Source organism: Parasteatoda tepidariorum, chromosome 5 (assembly GCF_043381705.1).
Source record: "Parasteatoda tepidariorum isolate YZ-2023 chromosome 5, CAS_Ptep_4.0, whole genome shotgun sequence".
NCBI lineage: Eukaryota > Metazoa > Arthropoda > Arachnida > Araneae > Theridiidae > Parasteatoda > Parasteatoda tepidariorum.
In genome coordinates this window covers 47,718,275-47,739,460 of record NC_092208.1, presented here as the reverse complement: position 1 = coordinate 47,739,460, position 21,186 = coordinate 47,718,275, and the positions used below count along the sequence as shown (strand labels likewise).

Genomic DNA, 21,186 nt, shown 5'->3' with positions numbered 1-21,186 from the left:
GAAGAAAAATATGATTACATCTCATTTATTTATATTAAATATTTTTTATACAAGGCTCAAACAAACGTCATAATTTTTAGTTTCTCAACTTTTATTACCTACAAAGTCATATGCTGATGAAGAAATTAATTTGCATACATTTTTTTAAGCTAGAAATTATTTAAAATACCTAAAAATATGAACTAAATGAAGTTTTGGTTTATGATAAGTTTATATTTATGTCATTACAATGCATTTTTATAAGTGTGGATGTTTTACATGACAACAAAATGTTTATTTTCCAAATAGGCTACATGGTTTCCTGTTTAAGCAATTCTTTAAATGTGGCCCTTAGTATAGGAACGCCACTTTTGATGCCATTAATATTGTTTGGTGGATTTTACTTAAATGCAGCGTGAGTATTTTGCATTTTATTTCTTTTTCAGGCCAAATGTCAGAATTTTATTATCAAACAAACGAGGGAATTTTCTCAATGCTTACTTATTAGATCTCTGATATTCCGTTGTTTGTCATAACACTTTATAATTCTCACTAACTAAATTAATTTTTAAGTGTCAATAGGAAGTTATTGTGATTTGTGTAGTCATTTGATAACTCCAGAAAAAAGAGACAAAATATTCTAATGAAGGGCTATGTTATTATGCTATGTGCAAATGTGGGTTGCACTAAAGGTTAGCATGGGCTCAAAAAGAGAGACCAGCACTACAGAGTTATATTCCCTAGTGCGTTATGTTTTCGTTTATCTGATTATTTCTCATACAGTTAATTTGCAGTTATGAGCACAGAATTTATACATTTGGTTATCTATAAGCACAGATGTTCAAGTTTATGACCAATTCTTTGCAGTAGGTAAAATTTCGAAAAATTCCATTTCACTTGCCACCAAAAAAATCATATTATTCTTAGGCAATAAACTAAACAAATTAATCGATCTCAATCTACAAAATATTTTAATTTTGTCATTGGCAGAAAATAGATCAATATCTTTTCTCTATTATGACACTATTGCATAGTCTAATTTCAAAAGTATGCAAGCTAAAAAATCAAATCTATAAAATCCAAGTTAAAATACCAGAGAATAATTTAAATTTATGTTTTCAAAATTCAATTAAAGCATTATCCAATGAAAACTGCTTTAAACCTTTTGTTATATATATATATATATATATATATATATATATTAAGATAGTCTAATTATGTACTTGTTAGAACAAGTATTTATGTATTTTTAAATGGAAAATAAACTGTATTTGGTTGTAAAATTACGTATTCGGGCAAATGAAGTACAAATAAATAATATAACAGAAATTATCTGCAAATAATTATAAAAAAAGGAGAATATCAAAAAAAGTATTAAAATAATGTTAAAAAAATCTAATCTTAAAACAGCTTCTTTTGCTCAGAACTGACAATAGAAAATGATGGAACATCCTGAACCTCTCTCCACGTTTTAAAATACAAAAATAAACTTAAAAAAATCCTTATTGGGTAATGGTCAGGAGTTCCCACCTTATTTTGATTATGTATGTTTCTTTATGAAAAAGATAAGAAAGGGGAGGGAGAAATGTTACTTATTACAGGAAATGAATAAAAGGCAAAAAAGCTTTTCCAAATTCCAAAACCACAAAGACAGTCAACTAAGAATGCAGAATGAATTTTTAGTTGTAAAAGGTGTGAGGAATGGCTGGTGTCCCACACTTTATCTGTAAATTGTGATAAAAAATAAGCTTTGTTTCTTCCTAGCCTTTTTTATGTTAATACCATTATTTTGCCTTATTTTCAGCTTCTTTCTTAATAAAAATAACATAATAAAAACTGAGAATTCGGAAATACTGAGTTAAAATTTTTTACTACTATCAAATAATTTCATAGAGCCCTTGAAAGGCCTCTGCGGAATCCAGTTTGGGAATTCCTCTTCTAGGGCACAGGCAGATGATATAAGTTGCAGATGAAATTATATAACAACGAGGCAGGTTGATTATATATTTTATGATTAAAATTATATGTTTTATCGTTGAAAACGAAAGTTTTTTCGCTCGAAAATAAAAAGTATATTTCTAACAATTAAAAATAAATAAATTAAAGGAACTGAAAAGAGATAAATTTTCAATAGTGTACATTTTACTACTATGAAATAACAAAGTGTAGTAATAAAGTAATTTACTGCCAGAATATATTTTGCCAACCATGAGTATGAAATCTATGATTTGACTAGTAATAATAATTATTGCCAAGGTCACCTTTCTTAAATGTAAACAATAAAAAAGTGTTGAAAGTGGGAAACCAGTCACAACAGAACATTGCAGCATACACGTAACAGCTCCAGAATTCTATACAAATGTTCAAGACAGTTATAAAAAGAATATCTACAAATAGAATTGATTTCCACTTGCGTGCCACGCTATATAATAAAGTCAAAACATTGTAGCAACCATATAATGTTTTCTATTATTTTATAGGTCAGTACCTGTTTATTTCATCTGGTTAAAATATATATCATGGTTTTATTATGGGAATGAAGCTCTTATAATTAACCAATGGTCCAGTGTTCAGAATATAAGTATGTTTTTTAGTATTTAAAAAATTTTAATCTAAAAACTAAGTTAACAAATAGCTATTAAGTAGCATTGCTCTATATAGTGTTCTGTAATCATGACCCTAAATATATATTTTTAGATTTCTTGTCAAAAAGTAAGTCAGAAAAGTATACACATAAGCAATCACAAATGAATATCTAAATGAAGAAAAAACAAAAACATTGAAATCTAACGAAACATTAAAAAGAGTGGCAGGGCTAAAAACATCTAACCTGCATGATTGCATAACGTATTTCAGAGATATTTCTGAAAATCAACCTCCCTGTTTCTTCTGGCAAACAAATAACTTAATTTTAACTATAATATAAATTTTGGAGACGCCCGGTGGCTGAGCGGTAGCGCTTCGCGCTGTCGTGCCACAGGTCCTTGGTTCGATCCTTGGGCCGGGCAAGGCCGACTCAGCCTTTCATCCCTTCAGTGGGTCGATAAAATGAGTACCAAGCATGCTTGGGAACTAACACTGGGGGTTCCGCGTTCGGCTGACCACCTGACCGGAACATATGCTCCTGCACCCCAGAGCCCAAGGTCAAGAAAACTGAGATGGGCACAGTCGGCCTTGGCCCTCTTAATGGGCTGTCGCGCCACTGAGTTAGTTTAGTTAGTTATAAATTTTGGTAGCGTCTTTGTTGGCCTTGAATATTTATTTAAGATATGTATTGTGAATACTTATTTGTCGCTATTTTTGACAAGGATTCGAAAAATATTAATTAATGGCGTTCCTTAATTCACACTTTTAGCTTATTTCGATGAAAATAGTGTTAGAGAATAATATACATATCTGTATTTTTGGTTATGATTGTTCAAGGTATTTCAATGGGGAATTGTTATTCAAGTGCATTTGCTAATATTTTCTTAAATTTTTATGAACAAAAATTTTTACAACATAATTTATTAATTGGATTGAGATTTATTGATGATTTAATTATTTTTGAATGTAATGACTTTGATTTAATTAAAGATATTTATTCCAAAGAACTAAATTAAGACTAATTCAGATGAAAATTACACTTATTTTTTAGATCTTGATATCAAACTTCATAACCAAAAATTTTTTTTTCATCAGATTATACGATAAAAGAAGAGTTTAAGATAATGTTATTAGTTTAACACATTTTAATTCCAACCTTTACTTTAAGAATATTTTGATTAATCAAATTATTAGATTTAAATTTATTTGTTATAATGAAACAGATTTTCTTTCAGCTATTGGGAATTTCAGGATTACATTAGAGAATAATAATTAACAGAATAATAATGTTTTGATTCAAAATATTTTAAAGATTTTCAAATAATTTGGCAGATATTGAAGCGCACACAAATAGGCTTATGCGGTGAAATTTAGGACTTTATGTTCCAGATGGCAGCACCTTATTAAAAATTTTTTACTCATTAAATGTTTTTCTGTTTTATTTTTTTCAAGATTTTCAAAAAGGGGTCAGCACTTGATTTATTTCTAAAGTTTTTTTAATGGTTTGGCAATTTATATGATATAATTTGTAACTTTATCTTTATTTATTTTTCTTATTTGTGGGCGTTTTTAATGTCTTATTTTGTGTACTTTTAAGTCATTATTAAGACTTACTTTGTGATTGTTTGTCATTTATTTATCTTTGCATTTACAGTTCAATTTCTTATTTGACTTTCCATTATGGGACTTCGGGGCACTGTCAGTTTTTGGTTTCACCACTGACAGCAAAAATGCTCCTGTGTGTTGGCAGGCAGTGTGTCCCCTGATGAAGTACTGTCCTTCTAACACACATATTTTAATGGTTTTTGTTTTCTGCAAGAGTTACTTTTCTGATTTTTTAAATTTGGTTATGATTGTTAACGTCCCATTAGAGCTATGCTAATAAGGTTGATAATGTAAGTTTGATTTTTCTGATTAGAGCTATACTAGTAATTGGTTATTGGGCAAAATTATCTGTTGTCACCAGCCAGTATATATAAAAAATAGTGATTAAAAATTTGTTAATTAATCACCACTATTTACTCTGAAAATGCACCCCTTGTGCTCAAAAACATGTGCTTTTAACTTCTCATATTATTTATTACACAAAAAAGTTGTAATTATCTGTGATAATTCAGGTCATTTTATGCAGATTTAAAATCTTAGGGGGCTTGAACTTGTCAAAGGTTTCATTAGAGTTCAAGTTAATTTCATATTACTTTTTTTAAAGTTACGACCGATAATATTTAAAAGCAATCTAATTAATATAATATCATTATGATTACAATTGTTTCTGATTTATTTGGAAATAAATAAATTTTGTTCACTAATAAAGATACATTTTATGTTGCATTATTGGTTCAAAAACATAACTAAAATAATTTCATGCTTACGAAATATAAGCTAAACTGTTGACTATTATAATAATAATAAAAAAAATTCCACTTTAGAGATACTTTAAATATAGTTAGTAAAAAGAAATATCTTATTTTTACAACAAGTTTTATAGCTCAACTGCTTTAGTTAAACAATAATATAAATTATTGCACTTTTCTCTAAAACCCTTCAAACTTCTATTATATTTTCAGCTTGCTCAACACCACAATGTCCACCAAATGGCAAAGCCATTCTTAAGAGTTTGGATTTTTATGAGGTAGGTTGTAATTATTTTCAAAAAATTGAAAACTTGTCTTTTTTTATCATACTTTAACACCACACTCATTGCCTTTTAGGAGAATCTTGTCCGGGACTTAGGAGTTATTATAGCTCTAATGGTGGCACTTCGAATTCTTGCATTTTTAGCATTGTTGGTAAAATCAATGAAAAAGACATAAGATATCAGTTGCTTTTAAATAAATTGTAAAGAACATGTATAGCAGTAATAAATGCTTAAAATATAATAGGACATAAGACTGAACAGAGCTTGTTAGAGTTTCTAATTATTCTAGTTTGATGAAACTGGAGCTCTTTTAAACTTAATTATTGTAGTTTAGGTACGGTGAAAATAAAAAAAAAGAGAAAAGGATGACTTTTATAGAAGCCTCCTTTTTCCATGTTCTTGTCTATTTTGAAAATGTAAATTCAGTGATCAATGTAAATTTATTTAGAATTTACAAGATTTGCTGTTTAGATTTAAATTGCATACATATATTTTGAAATTGCTAATTTATATAACAAAAATTATACTCTTTGTACATTGAAAAGTCATAATTATTATAATATCAATTATGATTAAATTATTAACATAATTTAAGATGAAATTTTATTTTATTTTTGTAAAAATAAAATAACTGGGAGCACATTTTTTTAAATTTAAAATGGCAATCTTAAGAAATATTTAATTCTTCTAAGGTATCTAGTCTTAAAACAACAAACCATAAATAAAAGTAATCTGTTTTGTTTAGAATTTTTTGAAAATGCAATCTTAAGAAATATTTAGTTCGTCTAAAGTATCTAGTCTTAAAATAACAAACAATAAGTACAAATATTTTGTTTTAAATGAAGCTTCAGTAAATAAATAAAAGGGAATATAAAAAAAATCTCTCTCTTAACAAAAAATGATCATACATTAATCCATTTTTCTTCTTTTTTCTTTTTATAGTTAAACAGGAAAATATTTCAATCCCTTGGAATGGGCTCAAAAAAAATTTTTTTTATGGAGCCAAATATAAATTTTTAAATTTTCTTAAAAGCATAAACAAATCAGCTTTCAAGTTAAAAATTTAAAATATACAGCGAAAGAAATATATAAATGTACAAAATGTAACATTAAGGTCTTCTGGAATATGTATGAAAACTTTAAGTATCATAAAGTAATTATAGTCAATAATAACTAATCAAAATCAATCAATAAATTAAGATAAAAATAACCAATATTTATCTCAATCTGTAGGTTAAGATCTTATTCAGATTCGAGACCTAAATGTTATAAATAAATATTAATTACAGAAATATTTATCTATAACAAAGATTATGTAAATATTACAGTTACTTTATATTTTAAACTTAACATTTTCGAACATTATCATTACATTTTGAACATTATCATTTGTTTAATACTCATGTTTAATACTCATGTTTTAATACCAAAAAAGTGAAGGTTTTTTTTTTTGGATGTAAAAAGGAAAATTTGTTTAAGACCAAAAAAATGAAGGTTTAGACCCATTCCAGAAAACGAAAATATTTTTCAACACGACTGAAATATTTTCAATAAATATATAAACAATATGTTATCTTCTTATTGACTTGAAATTTTGAAGAAAAAAGAAAGGTTTTTAATGATACACCCTAATAAATAATTCAATAGTAGCTGGTTAGTATTAAAACTAGTACTAACTAGTAATGCTATTGGTCAAACATACTAGTCAAAATAATAAAAACAAATAATAAATTTAACCAGTCTTAAATTTTTAATCTGATATAAAGTAAGCTAATAGAAATTATTTTTATTGCAACATGATAGACCCAGGTTTTTCACCCTAATAAATAATTCAATAGTAGCTGGTCAGTATTAAAACTAGTATTAACTAGTTAAAATAATAAAAATATAAAATAAATTTAACCAGAGTTTCAATCTTTCAATCTGATATAAATTAAGCTCATAGAAATTATTTTTATTGCAACCTGATGCACCCAGGTTTTTCATAATACACCATAATAAATAACTCAATAGTAGCTGGTCAGTATTAAAACTAGTACTAACTACTAAGACTACTAGTCAATATAATAAAAATTAATTTAATCAGAGTCTTAATCTTTCAATCTGATTTAAAGTAAGCCAACAGAAATTATTTTTATGGCAACACTATTATGCAAAATGATTTGGCAAGTATAAGAACAGAATTACAGTTAAAAAAATAATACAATGTGTTTTATGTTTGTAAAGCTTGTGAGAATGATTTGTAAATATGTTTCACTAGTCTTTAAATATTGTGACATATTATTGTATTTTTTAATAAATATTAATAAATTATATGGAATACAGTATGATTTTACTTCTTAGACAGTCTTGTGTTGAACAATTTGTAAATATTTAGTTTGTTTTCTACTTTGGTAATTTAGAGCAACTTTTGAAAAATAAAACAAAAAAATATCATACATATGTAATTTTAGTTTAAAACTATTACATTATTTAAAATATAAATTAAAGAGGTTTTAACCCAGTAAAAATTTAGCTACTATGTTGTATGAAAAAAAAAGTATACTAAAACTATATAGAAATCCATAGTTAATAAAATAGAAATAAAAATGTAAAATGTTAGAAAAATAAAACAATTTATTAAAAAAATTTGTTAACAATTTCTAATATGATATGTTTTACAGAAACATATAAACAGTAAAATTTGCATAAAAGTATAACATTTTTAAACAGAAAAACATTGTAATTTTTTTTAAAAATCAAAATGACTATGTTGATAACAAAAATATAAAACTCACATAGTATAAAAATATAAGCTACAAATCTCTGGAAGTGATCACTGACGTGGCATTTAAGTAAATCACAGAAAGCCGTTGATCACAAATTCATTTTTCAACTTTGAAAGCTCCTGAGCAGTTAAAGATTTTAGTGGGGGATGACATAGACCACTTTGGTAATTCAACATATCCATAGCGGCCTTAACACCAGGAATACCAAACCATTTGGTGACCTAAAGGTAAACACAATTGACAAACTTTAAATGAATTAAACGATTTAAATTTGAAATGGTATGTAACATAGAGCTGGGTACTGATTTGATGATTCAAATCACCAACTTGTAACTGATTTAAATCAGTTGATTTTATCAGAATACATTTAAATTATAATGAATTAATGTTTCTTAAATTTCTGTTAGTTTTGTCTTACTGTGATGCTACGTCATAGATAGTTAATAATTTCTTGTAAAACCTAAGAGATTCTTACATCTTTTAATGCTTAGAATCACCAAGAAGAAACGACTCTATTAATTTGAATCAGTTATATAATTCGTTTTGTCCAACTCTAATGTAAACAATTTATTTATTTCAGAAAAGATATTATTCAAGTAAAGAAAAGGTTAATTTTGAGCTAGATATGTATAATGCTTAACAATGTGAAAAGAGCACGAGAAAAAGGAAGGGGTAATTGTGAGCCCAATTCAAAAATCCTGAAAATTTCTTGAGTAAAATCATTAAAGACGCATTTCAAAAAATTAATGTCTTTGTAAATTTAAATCATTGATATTTTCAAAACATGAAATTCTAAATAAATTTTATGCAGAATAATTTAAATGAATAATTATGTATAAGTTTACTTTTATCTCTAATCACATTTATTATTCTACCGAAAAAATACTTACAAATGAAACAGATGCCAAGCATAAATTCTAGTTCTAATATTTTTAAATAAAATATACAAGAATTTATATATATAAATGTGATTGGTGATTTCTTAAAACTTCTGGACCTTGGATTTCCGGAAACTTACTGATTGCGGTTAACAAAAAATCCAGAACACAATCATCTCTGAAAAGGTATATTTCCTACCGTAGTTTTATTCCACCATCTGGGGTTCTCCCTCTACCCCCACAACACTTGTTTTCTTGCCTGTAATTCCATCTTATTCCCCCCCTTTTTTTCCATCTTTTGTAACTTTCTTGCCATTTCCTTCTATATCTCCAATTTTTTTTTTCTCCACACGTTCTCTGCCTTCATGCCCATGAAGGCTTTTCATCATAGAACCAAAACTATAATACGTTTATGTGACGATTTTTGTGCTCTTTTCACATTTAGAGCCTTATGCAAAAGACAATAAGACTTTTTCTTCTGAAATTAGGGTTTGTACAGTTTTGTATGCAATGTTTTCCTGAAGTAAAAAGCACTATGTCCTAACAACAGTTAATTAGAAAAAGTAGTATAATAGTGCAATTAAATTTTTGAAAAATAAAAAAAATTGTGACACATATTTTTTTTGAATTTTTAAAATCAGATATGTAGACAACTAATAAAAAGTGAGTAATAATTTATGATGAATATCATAACATTATAGATCCTATAATTCAAAGTGAAAATCTTTAAATATCTATTACTATATATTGATGAATAAAATAATGAAACATCCTACAAATGAAAAGAATGGGTAGACTTAATAAGAATGTATAAATTGTAGTTTAAAACCAAATAAATAAATAAAAACTCACAGCTAGATTTGGTCCTATAAGTCGCAACTGTAATTCTCGAGCTTCCTCATGCTTACCAGAAATAAAGTTTTCATATAGTTGACAAGTTGCACTGCCTAGAGCATTTGCCAAAGCTAAAACTCCCCCAACACATCCTGAAAAACAAATTTTTACAATAAAAAAACTAGATTATAAATGAAAAGACAGTTAAAGTATTAATTGTCTAACATTTAAGACATATTATAAATGTGATAAAATAATGGTGACGCGTACTGCTAACTTCAGTACATGAGAATTTTTTTTTGTTTTTTTTTGTGTTGTGTTGAATGTAAACTAAAAGAAATGCACCATAAAATCCTTACAACGAGAGAGAAAGATATATAGCTTTTATATTTTATTAAAACTTTATATTTTAACCTTTGACTTTATTTTAACCTTTGACCTAATTTTAACCTTTAACTTTATTAAAGCGTTCATATTTTAATTTAGAACCATTTATTGCAACATCAATAGAGTTCCTTATATCCTAGTTATTAGACACTTCTTATTCAAAAATATTTTATTATTAAATTCAAGTTCTTTGCAAAATAATATATCATCAAACTAAATAACATTAGTTTTGTATGTATTTTAAGTTAGAAAGGTTTTATTTTTTGTGAATAACCCAAGGAAATTAAGAGTTAAAAAGAGACAGAAATGAATAAAAATTAAATATTTATTACCCACACAAAGTGCTGGATAAAGAAAACCAGCAGAGCCAGCTAAAACTTGAAAATTCTTTCCTTTCGTTTTGTGACAAATGAATCCAATTTTTGAAATCTAATTATAAAAAATTAGAAACAAAATTACTTAAAACTTTACAGAGATAAGAAATTTATTCAGAAGTCAAGGAAAACAATTTCTTGAACATATAACATTTTATTTTAAGATTTCAGGTTCATGCAAAACATAAATTTATAAATTTGTTAACCAATTTTTTGAGGGAAAATAGTTAGCTTGAAGTTAAAGCATATTTATTATTATTATTTTCTTTTCAATGCTTTGTTGAATGTAAATAATTTGCATAGATCAGCAATAGAATGAACACTAACTGCGAAAGAATATTTTAATTGTCAATATAATGATAGAAGTAAGAAGTCCACAGTTGGATTTTAACAAACCTGCCAAAAAGTTTTGTTATTCTTACACCAACCAGCTAAAGCACCAACATATTTTTTTAGTTAAAACTTTAGAATATATAGGACTGAACAACAAAACCCTTTTTTGATAATAAATTCTCCTTGATGTCCATTCTTGTCTGATTGAAATAAACCAAAGAACTGAAAATGAAGGTCAAAATAAAACCACTGTCAATGGTGCAAGGTGAGTTGATACTCATATTATTTCGATTTTTAGCTATACAATTTTAAATCTAGTGAAACCTGAAATTTTACTAATTTAAAAAGGTGGACCAGTTTGTCACCAGAAATAGTTATTAAGAATATAAAATTGAAAATATCTAACTAAATTAATTTAAATAGCACATAATTTTTTTTAAATGTTTTTACATTTTTTACCAACAAAGTTATAAAATGTTTATATGTAATCTTGATGGCATATTCTGATCAATGAATCCAGATGGCTTATCATGAAATTATGCCAAGTGTATAGTGGAAGGTGGGAGGAAAAAATGACCTCAATAAATTTGGAACTAGTGATTGGATTTTCATAGATTTTGATGCATTCTTCATAGTTTAATGGTCTAACCTTAAACATAATTAATAATTTACACAGGCAATATTTTAAGTTGAAAATTCAGACACAAAAATGAGTCTTCTCTGACACATATTACAATACAGGTTTGGTTTCGGATTTTTGAATCAGTTCCAATCATCATAAAAATAGAATTTAGTTGATATCAGTTGCAATCATCATAAAAATAGAATTTAGTTGATATCAGTTGCAATCATCATAAAAAGAGAATCAATTGCAATTAGGAAAATATTATCCCAAAAATTTAATGAGGTTTGAGTTCCTTTTTGTTTTTACATCTTTGGCATTATTTAAGAGAATCACAAAGTTTGAACACACAATTTTAAAGTTTATTCATCCATATGTAATTCAACATGAAAAAAAAAAACTATTTTTTCTTATTACATTTTATTTGTTTCATAATGGTCAAAAACATTAAAATTTAAAGCTCATTTTTAACAATTTGATTTTAAATAGCAAAATCAAAATTTTGAACAAAAGTGGCATTATATTTTCTGTTTTAACTTTTTAAAAACTGCTTGACTGATTCTGTTCAAATTTTCAATTTTGTAAGATAAAATTGTATATTTTGAGATAATGTAGAAATAAGTATTCCTTACAATTTTAAAAATTTTGAGCTATTATTAAATTACACTACAATTATTATAGATAATTATAATTATTATAGTTTAGGTTTGACTCTCCAGTGATAGAAATTGGATCTTAATATATGAAAATTGGGTCACTAGCTCAAAAGTTATTAAGGTTTCTTTTTTGTTTTCACACTGTACATTAAATAGATACGCATTTAGTACATTTGAGTAGCAAAAAGTCAATACTTTATAGAAACATCTTCATCAGATTATGAAGAAAAGATAATGATATAAGAAATAGTTTTATAAATGGTCAGAGTAGATTTAAAATTATCATTTAATGCTGTTTCTAATTGCTAAATTAGTCTCGAATTTCAATTAATTTAAAACCATTTAAATTTTCTGATGAATCCAACTCACTGAACCTTTGCACTAGACATATAACTTTCATAATATATAATCCTTTATAATTAATATTAATTACAACAAAAATTAGAATAATAACATCTCTATATTTATTTTTTAAATTTTAAATATTTTGATATTCAATTCCGATGTTAAAGAACTTACATCTCCCCCGCTATCTTTCATTCCAATAATATTGGAGTGATCAGCTAAACTTGCAGCTAATGTTGCACTTAAATCAATTCCTGTATTGGCTGGTACACTATACAAAATAATAGGAATTTTGCTTGAATCAGCAACCTAAAACATGACACATAAAACATATAATATTACACAATTTAAATTAATGCTAAGAATGTAATTTATTTCTTTTTACATACTTTATGGAATTTGGGTGAATCACAAGCACCTAGAGTATTAATTTTCAATAATAATTACTTTGTTCAATTTCACAGAACAATTAGATATTTTAGTTATTTTTGGCACAGTTAAAATCACCCTAATTATTTTAATTTTCTTAAAATTTATATTTAGCTCCTCAAATAGGAAAGACAATCCGGAATTATTGACATAATATTTGGTTGTTAGCAAAAACAAAGTAGTGGTTATTTAAATATTTAAAAATATGCCCCAAGTTGAGCAAAATACATTAATTAAAAATCTAAGATCTGGTTTAAAATAGAACAATTAAATCTGAATTTTAAGAAAAATAAAACTCATCTTAATTAAGGACTACAAGTGAGAATTTTGCAAATAAATAAATAAGATTTACAACTGAAATTCAGAAATTAGTTAATTAAATCAATTAGTAAAACACTTAACTTTAAATGAAAATACACACTGAAACTAAAAGGGAAAATTTTTATGTATATGTATAGTTCTTGTGAAAACAGTAAATTTACAAAATTAAAAATAAAGTGAATTGAAGTTTCTAAGACCATTGCAATTAAACTTCTAATTATATCAAAAGAAACAAAAATATACTTTAAGCAATAAAAACTTATTTTTTGAATAAATAATGCTCCAAAATCATTCCCTCACACCCTATTTAAGCATCATTCTATCCTTAAGTGCATTAGTGAGGGCTTATCAGTGACTAATTTATTAAAATTCTCAAATAGTAATTAGGCATAATTAATTTTTAAAATTAATCATACACAAAGACATTCATACTCAAATATATTCATACAAGAAAACAATTTAGAATGATTTACTTTTCAAGTACCATTTTCTTTTTTTTCTTTTTAAAAAAAGAGGTGTGATGGAATGATAAATTACTTGATATGTAATCAAATGCTAGGTTAAAATTTTTAAAACTGCAATACACATTTTATTTTCAGTTTCAAGGCTTTTCTTGAACTTGTTATGACAGTCAATCAAATTAAAGTGAAATTATTATTGAAAACAAATGAATTGCTCTAAATTTCTGGGATTACACTTAGCCATATATCTTCCAGTTGATAACAGGAAGGTTGATTTTAAACAGCTTCCAATTATGAATCTTACAAGTTAAGTTTAAATCTTAGTTTAGAATTAAAAAAAAAAATTAACTTAATTAATTACAATGCAATAGTACACAAAAATGTGAAATCTACCACGATTGTATTATTTCATTAATAAACTGCAAATTTTTAAAACAAGCACATTGTGTTGTTAGTTGAATGAAAAAAAAATCTTATCATTTCTTTAATATTTGAACCTAAGGTGAAAAGTCATGTTTTTGGTGATTAAGTAGTTTGTACAAAAAAAAAAAAAAAAAAAAAAAAAAAAAAAAAAAAAAAAAAAAAAAATAAATAAATAAATAAATTAAAGTTATGGGTTAAAAATTTTTCAAAATTATTTTCCTGTAAATAAAATTATTTTTCACAATTTAAATTTCAATCACATTTCATCTTAATAATATTGCATTGATTTATTCCCATTTGCCAAACAGCAAAAACATATAAACTAAACAATAAAAAAATACAGAGAATTTATACCATATGTCAATATTCATCATTGATAAATATCAGCATTTTATAAACTTATGCAATATTAATACATATTTAATAAGGAAATAAAATTTTAAGAATTTATTAATTTTTTGGGCCAATAACTGTCGGTTCAAAACATTATTTTATAAGATTGAATAAATTGTCATAAAAACTAGTACTAATAATGACTAAGATTTCATAAGAAATGAAGTCATTCAGTAAGTTAGCAACTTTAATTCGTAAAACTTACTTTTATATAATGATCATAAAGTAGATCATCAGTCATTCGACCTTTATAAAAAAATGGAGATACAACTAAAGCAGCTGCTGCACCAGCATCAGCCATTTTATTTGTCAAGTCAATTGTTTCAGTAGTTGCTAAAAGTAAATTAGAAGAAAAAAAAAAGAATATTAATACAATCATGATGAATCTTTAAAATAAACAAATATAGAGACAATTATAAAAGAAAATTTGAAGAGAGAGATATAGAAAATTTTACAAAATACGAAAGCTCTTGGAAATATTATGTATTTGTCTGCATAAGAAATTTTTTTAATTTCTTTAATCAGAGGGATGCTGAATAATATCAAGAGTGATTAGAATATGAATTAAAAAAGGGTAAGAGAAATAGATTATTAACCAGAGTCAAAAGGCAAATAAAAAAATCTTTACATCAAGATTCTTGATTAATTCTGAAGCATAACATTGGCGTCATTAGTATGGGAGGAAGACAATAAGTATATATCTCACTCAATAATTAGAAATATCTCTAAGTTCCCCTTAATATTTCAGACAAATAAAAAAAACACATTTTCGTGAATCATTATGGATTTAAATTCATCAAAGTTAAAAGAAAGAGAGATAAAACAATTAAACTTTTCACACATATTTAGCAGATAAAAGAAAATTTTTTCTTATGTTAAAGAACAATTGTGATTGTGTAGTTCAATCTCATCCCCCTCAAAAATTGGATCCTTGTGATACTGATGCAGCATTATTATAATAATAGTATAATTTTGTTACAATGAAAAAATTATTTTTTAAGCTGGTCTTATAAAATTAGAGAGGCATCAGGTATGAATTGAAAAGTAAAACTCTACATTCAAAGTTTTGGGAAAGTTTAAAGAATTGATAATGGCATACTACTGTGAAAAAATACTCAGAATGTTATCATAAAAGAAAAGGTATCAAGTCATTAATATTTTTTGTTTCCTTGAAAATAATCTCCCATGATTAAATGCATTTTCAGCCAACAGTTTTCCTATCGCCAAACCATGCTTTATAATAGTTTTATTGAGAAAGTCCAGCAGAATTTGTAGCCTCATTTTTTTTTATAGAATTAAGGAAATCAAAATAATAATCATGTAGCGAATAGAGAATCACAACAACAGGAATAAAAAAAAATGCATAAGGAAAATTTGCAATACCAAATGATACTGGATTCAGCAAGTTAGGTATCCTACTTATTTAAATTGAGTCAGCAAAATTTTTTTTTTTTTTTTACACGTTGCTACAATCTAGTGTTGGATATATAATATCAAATTATTTTCATCTGATTTTTTTAAAGCAAATTTTAGAGAATTTATCAAATTTTATATTTTGAAAAAGTAATTGTGTTACTAATTGATCTCATTTCATGCTGCATTCATTTAAAGTACTGGATACTTATAAGCCCATAGCAGAGTAATTGGGAAATGCGCTGTAACAGATACATTAATGAGTGAAAATGTTTTGAGGATTATACGTGAATTTTATATCAGAGCAAGCTTACATAACTGTGCTAAGAAGACCATTTAAAAATGAGATGTGAAATAATATTAGTGAATGACAATATATATCTTTTAATTAACTGTTACTATTGTATACATTTAAAAATTTGATTAGATTAAGCAGTGGCCATTATAGACAATCATAAAATTAGGTAACATCCTAGAAAATTTTATTTAAAATAAAACAGGCATGGATGCATGAGATTGGAAAACCAAAGGGAAAAAATATATTTAAATAAAAAAGAAAAAAAAAAAGAAAAATGAAATAGATCCCATATTTTCAAAATGCCTAAAAAATAACAAAAGACAGAGATGAAATATCTGAAAGAGGAAGCATTATTTTAGAAGATGAAGGGAATTAGATTAAAAAAAAAATACAAATTGTGGTCAGTTATATTTATCAGCTACCATTAATTTGGTTAAATGTTGCTTGATGAGGCAAAATGTTAACTCTAGATGAATTTATGCAAATATAATATCTGGTTGAAAACGTTCTTGTAAAATTCTATCTGGTAATTTTTTGTAAAATAGTTTTTTAGGAACAATATTTTTTATTTCACACAAAAAAAAACTTTTATAATTCTCATTATCGTTGAAGAAGAGTGCTTGTTCTGCAGCATGCACCACACTTCTAATCCTATTTTGCATTGAGTACAAAGTTACAGATACAGATCCACCTCCAACACCAACTGTACAATAAATTCATACTTACATTCACAGCCTGTACCAGCAATAATAATTTTATGTGGCTCACTTTCTTTTTTCACATGTTTCACAAGATGTATCTTGTTTTTCTCAGAAAGAAAAGGGAATTCTCCAGTCGATCCTAACACAACATACCCTAGAATAATTTTAAAATTTAACAATAAATAAAGAGCTTAAGAAAACAACATTGAAATTAAAAGAAAGCAATTGAACATACACAAGCTGCTAAATAAAAAACTGTCTTATTTATAGAGTTATTAGAATAAATTAATGTTCGATATTTATAATTTTAATCATAACACTTTACTAACCCCAACACTTAACTTTTGGTTATCTATGCTGAATTTTTTCGTCCTGAAAAATAGATTATATAGGGAAAAGTTCATTTGTTTGGCAGCTAAAAATAAGACATCATTTATGAAACAAACTCTAAAATGTACACTTTTATTCCTTCAAGCATGATTTTTGGTGAATAGAAAGTCAAGATTGCCATGGAATATAATACAATTGGTAAATGAAATAAAATGATTCCTTAAAGACCAATCATGGTAAAAAAAAATTTCTGCCGGGTAGACTATATTTGAGGGTGCCCCTTGATTCTCGCCAAGCTGGGCGATGTTGAAACCCAATCGTGATTCTGATTGGTTTAGATTTTTGCGTTATTTTTAAATGTTCAACGGTATATGAAATTTCAGAGGTACGTTAGTTCTACGTTGAATACAGGCTGGTAAGGTTATTTTTGAATCTGTTCAATAAGATCGAAAGTATGTGGGCAGTCATATAAAGGGATTTAAGAAAAAAATGACACCGCTAGTCCGGTATTACAGACGCCATTTTTGATTCGTATTTCGTCAAATTTATGTGGCGATGGAAGTACGCAGATTCTATTCATGATAAATTTAGACAGTATCCACCTGTTATTAGATAATTCTGTGCACCTAAATCTGAGGATATTCAAGCTTAATGAAGAAGTGAGTTGTTTTCTTCCTTTTCTTTCTGCTCCTACTCCATTAAGTTTTGCTTCGATTCAAAATCCCTTTATTGGGTTTATTAATTTTGCAAGTTTCATTGCAAGTTTTTGTGTTTAAATTTTTCAATGTTTTATTGAAATAACATTATGTTTTGGCCAACATTCCTGTTACCACGATGTTCCGCGCAAACAGGAATAGCGCCAAACATAGGTCGCCAAGGGGCACCCTCAAGTATATTTTTCTCTTTTTGCCTACTAATATTTTTGAAAGCTTTCTTTACCATAGAATGTTGCTGCTGGTATAAAATTATAACAAAAATGTCTTCTGTGGCACAAGGAGACACACAGAGTATATTGCACTTGGAAAATTAATGATTCCCTATGACACAGTACAGGGTGAATTTTTTATTTTTTTTTGCTTACGGATGAGACATTATTAAAATCTACATCTCGCTGTTGGATTAATATTCTAGGGAAAGTGACTTCTGTCCCACACATAGAATATGTTTTCAGTTAAGCATCAACTAGATGATTTTAGCAATAGATCAAGAGAAGATAATAGAAGGATTATAAAATAGAAATTCAAACATAATGTGATATAAACATAGTTTTTCATCTTTTCTTTTACATATGACATTTTTTTGTTGATGCAATATTTATTCTTTTGTAAACGAAATACTTTTTGTTCTGATTTTCAGCAACACTTTTTTCTTGTGAATAGCCTACATACTCTGAAAAACTGTACCGACATATTTAAAGAAAGTACATATTTTTATGAAATCTATCTTTCAAATCCATTAGAAATGGAATGTAATTTGCCTTGACATAAATGGAAAAATTTTATAGTTGCTTTTAAGAAGAAAAAAATTTAAAAACTTGGAATTTTTAATGTGCAATAGATCAAAATTTTTAAATAAATTATAATTCTTTAATTATAAGGAAGTAAAACCAACATGTAAAAATTATTAAAATACCTTTAATGTACAGAAATAGTCAAGTTATGTAAGATAAAGGAAGTAGAACATAGTGGTCTGGATCTAAACTAGCAAAATTACTAGTGAATTAAGTAAAAAAGGTGATTCAGTGCGATTGGAAAATAGAAAAGACAATAAAAAAAAATCATGCTAATTTATTAAGTTGCATTTAAAATATGTACAACAGCCAATTTTAACCTATTTTAATAAAAGCCAGTCTCATTCTGTTCTAAAATAAATTTAAAATTCATAAGAGACATTTTTGATATTGACATGTTTAATTATTTTATAATTTTTCTTGCTTTTGCCAGCCTTTCAAAATGTATTAATAAAAGTCCTGACATGTCGTCCCCAAGAGAAAATAGCGCAAAATTTTTTCCTTTAAGAATATGAAAGAAGTTTGATCTACACTTACCTTGCTAAACATTGGTTACTCTATTAAGTCCCTCTCGTCCACAGAAATTTTGCAGTTTAACGAAATAAACTTTAGACAATAAATATAAATAAAACCCTAATTAAGTCATAATGTTTATTTAATAAATAAAAAGTTACTAAGATTAGATAATATTAAATAAAAATACTTTTTCTTAAACTTCAAAAGCTTTATGGATTATTTACCTTCATAATTATATTTCCTACTTCCTCAATATATTATTTCTGTTAAATGCAGCACTTCAACATCTAGCAACAAATTTCGAGTAAAAACAATCAAACACTATTACCGATATTACAATTAAATTTTTAACTATTACGTTTCTCTATAAACTTAGATGTTAAACTCTAATAAAATTACAAGTAGCAAGAGAAAAAACCCTTTTAAACAATAAAAAATTACCAAGAATAATTCATAATAAAATATCAAGATTTTTCAAACTATCATCACCATTAAGTTAAGAATTTTAACAAACACTCTACTCTGCATAATTGCAAAAGTAAAACTCTTTCTTTAATCTCAGGTAAATTTGAAAGTAAGTTACGCCTTGCAAAATTGCATATATTTAGTAAATATCTACCTCAACTAGGTACACAACCTATGGCCTGAGGGTCACATGCACCCCGCCGACAATTGATGTATGCCCCGCTGGAACTTCTGCATGCAAATTTTTTTTTTTGTTTAAACATTGTAAATTTTCATTAATTAAAATATTTAATTCAAATTTACATTACTCTATAAAATGCATATATTTTTCACACTTTCATTCTGTAAGCTTCTTTTTGGTTAGAACTTATATCCCCCCTTCCAATATTCATGTGTGTGTATATCCTATTAATAAATGAATTATTGTGAAAAAATTTCAAAAAACGTATTAGTTTTTTTAGGTTTAAATAATTAAAAGTATTTAATTTTCTGCAATATGTTATTAAGTTTACTGATAAAAACATTTAGCGCTTTTAACACTAATATTTACATAAAAATTATCATATTTGCTGCTGACATGACTAAATATGCATGAGGCCCTTCGTTAATCTACCTGCTGTGCAAGTGGCCCTTCACCCAAAAAGGTTGTGCATCCCTAATCTTAACCTTTTATTATTTTCTACTACCCACTATATCTATATATATTAATAAAAGGTAATTTTTGTTCTCAGCATTAGGACTGGGTGATGTAGGAAATTTTATATCATGATACATCATCTGTTAGACATCAGGATATAACATAAGTTCAAAAATTATTTCTTTTAAATCAAAACTACACAATCAGAAATCTTAAATCAATCAAAAATATGTGAAAGAAATCTTTACAAAAGGAAATGTTAATTCCAAAAAAATCGCATGAGGGGAAATTTTATAAGAGAATGATGTTTTATTAATATTTCTAAATATTAAATATTTCTTTATGAATTAAATAACTATCTCGTGGAAGAGTCTCATAATCTTTCAGAAAGATTACGAAACAGTTCTTCTAATCTTGAGACAATCTTTTACAGAATATTATTACATGTACGTTATCAAGATTATAATCTACTATTTTAACAAACCTTTAAATGAGGTTGAATTCCACACATTTAAATTGAATGATAGTTTGTCGAAGTTGATGTTGAATTTTTCATCAAAAGGCGTTATAATAGGTGGATAAATACCAGATAAATCGAGGGAAGATGTAGCAGAAAAAAATCGTTCGTAAGACGAAGAATTACTCAGTCTGCGAGTCTTATTTAAGATAAGAAATGGCTGCTTTATACAGTTATATTTTATTAAATTAGTTGATCTTATCATAGAATGAAACATTTTTCAATATAAAATAAGAATTTTCATGTATGCATAAAGAGTTTCGAATGAAGAATTCGAGAGTACATTCAAATTTAAATATGTTGCAAAAATCACAAAATCAAAATAGTAAACAAAGCTGACATTGCCAGATACATTATTCCAATCTCAAATAC

At 26.4% G+C, this 21,186-nt stretch overlaps 2 protein-coding genes across 6 annotated transcripts in view; one reads left to right on the top strand and one right to left on the bottom strand.

Annotated features, from left to right (window-relative positions):
• The window catches only part of LOC107438886 (eye pigment precursor family transporter white), a 52,760-nt gene extending 46,677 nt beyond the window's left edge, over positions 1 to 6,083 (top strand). For all 5 annotated transcript variants that reach the window (XM_016051295.3, XM_016051297.3, XM_016051296.3 and 2 more), the window contains 4 exons: positions 289 to 394; positions 2,460 to 2,560; positions 5,133 to 5,197; positions 5,277 to 6,083. In XM_016051295.3, coding sequence (XP_015906781.1) covers positions 289 to 394; positions 2,460 to 2,560; positions 5,133 to 5,197; positions 5,277 to 5,378 — 374 coding nt within the window. In that variant the 3' untranslated portion in view covers positions 5,379 to 6,083. The remainder of the gene's footprint in view (positions 1 to 288; positions 395 to 2,459; positions 2,561 to 5,132; positions 5,198 to 5,276) is intronic.
• Positions 6,084 to 7,799: 1,716 nt separating this feature from the next.
• LOC107438884 (4-hydroxy-2-oxoglutarate aldolase, mitochondrial) lies at positions 7,800 to 21,180 on the bottom strand. The gene is made up of 7 exons (XM_016051290.3): positions 20,782 to 21,180; positions 16,865 to 16,993; positions 14,633 to 14,760; positions 12,575 to 12,709; positions 10,403 to 10,499; positions 9,702 to 9,835; positions 7,800 to 8,192 (listed from the first exon to the last, which is right to left on the bottom strand). The coding sequence occupies exons 1-7, from the start codon at positions 21,029 to 21,031 to the stop codon at positions 8,043 to 8,045; spliced, it is 1,023 nt and encodes a 340-aa protein (XP_015906776.2). The 5' UTR covers positions 21,032 to 21,180; the 3' UTR covers positions 7,800 to 8,042.
• Positions 21,181 to 21,186: the final 6 nt, after the last annotated feature.

Coding starts and splice junctions, on each gene's coding strand:
- LOC107438884 (XM_016051290.3), bottom strand. CDS start 21,031: ATGTTTCATTCTATGATAAGATCAACTAATTTAATAAAATATAACTGT. Junction 12,710..14,632: donor TTTATGATCATTATATAAAA/GTAAGTTTTACG, acceptor GTCATGTTTTAG/GTTGCTGATTCAAGCAAAAT. Junction 10,500..12,574: donor TGAAAGATAGCGGGGGAGAT/GTAAGTTCTTTA, acceptor TTTTATAATTAG/ATTTCAAAAATTGGATTCAT.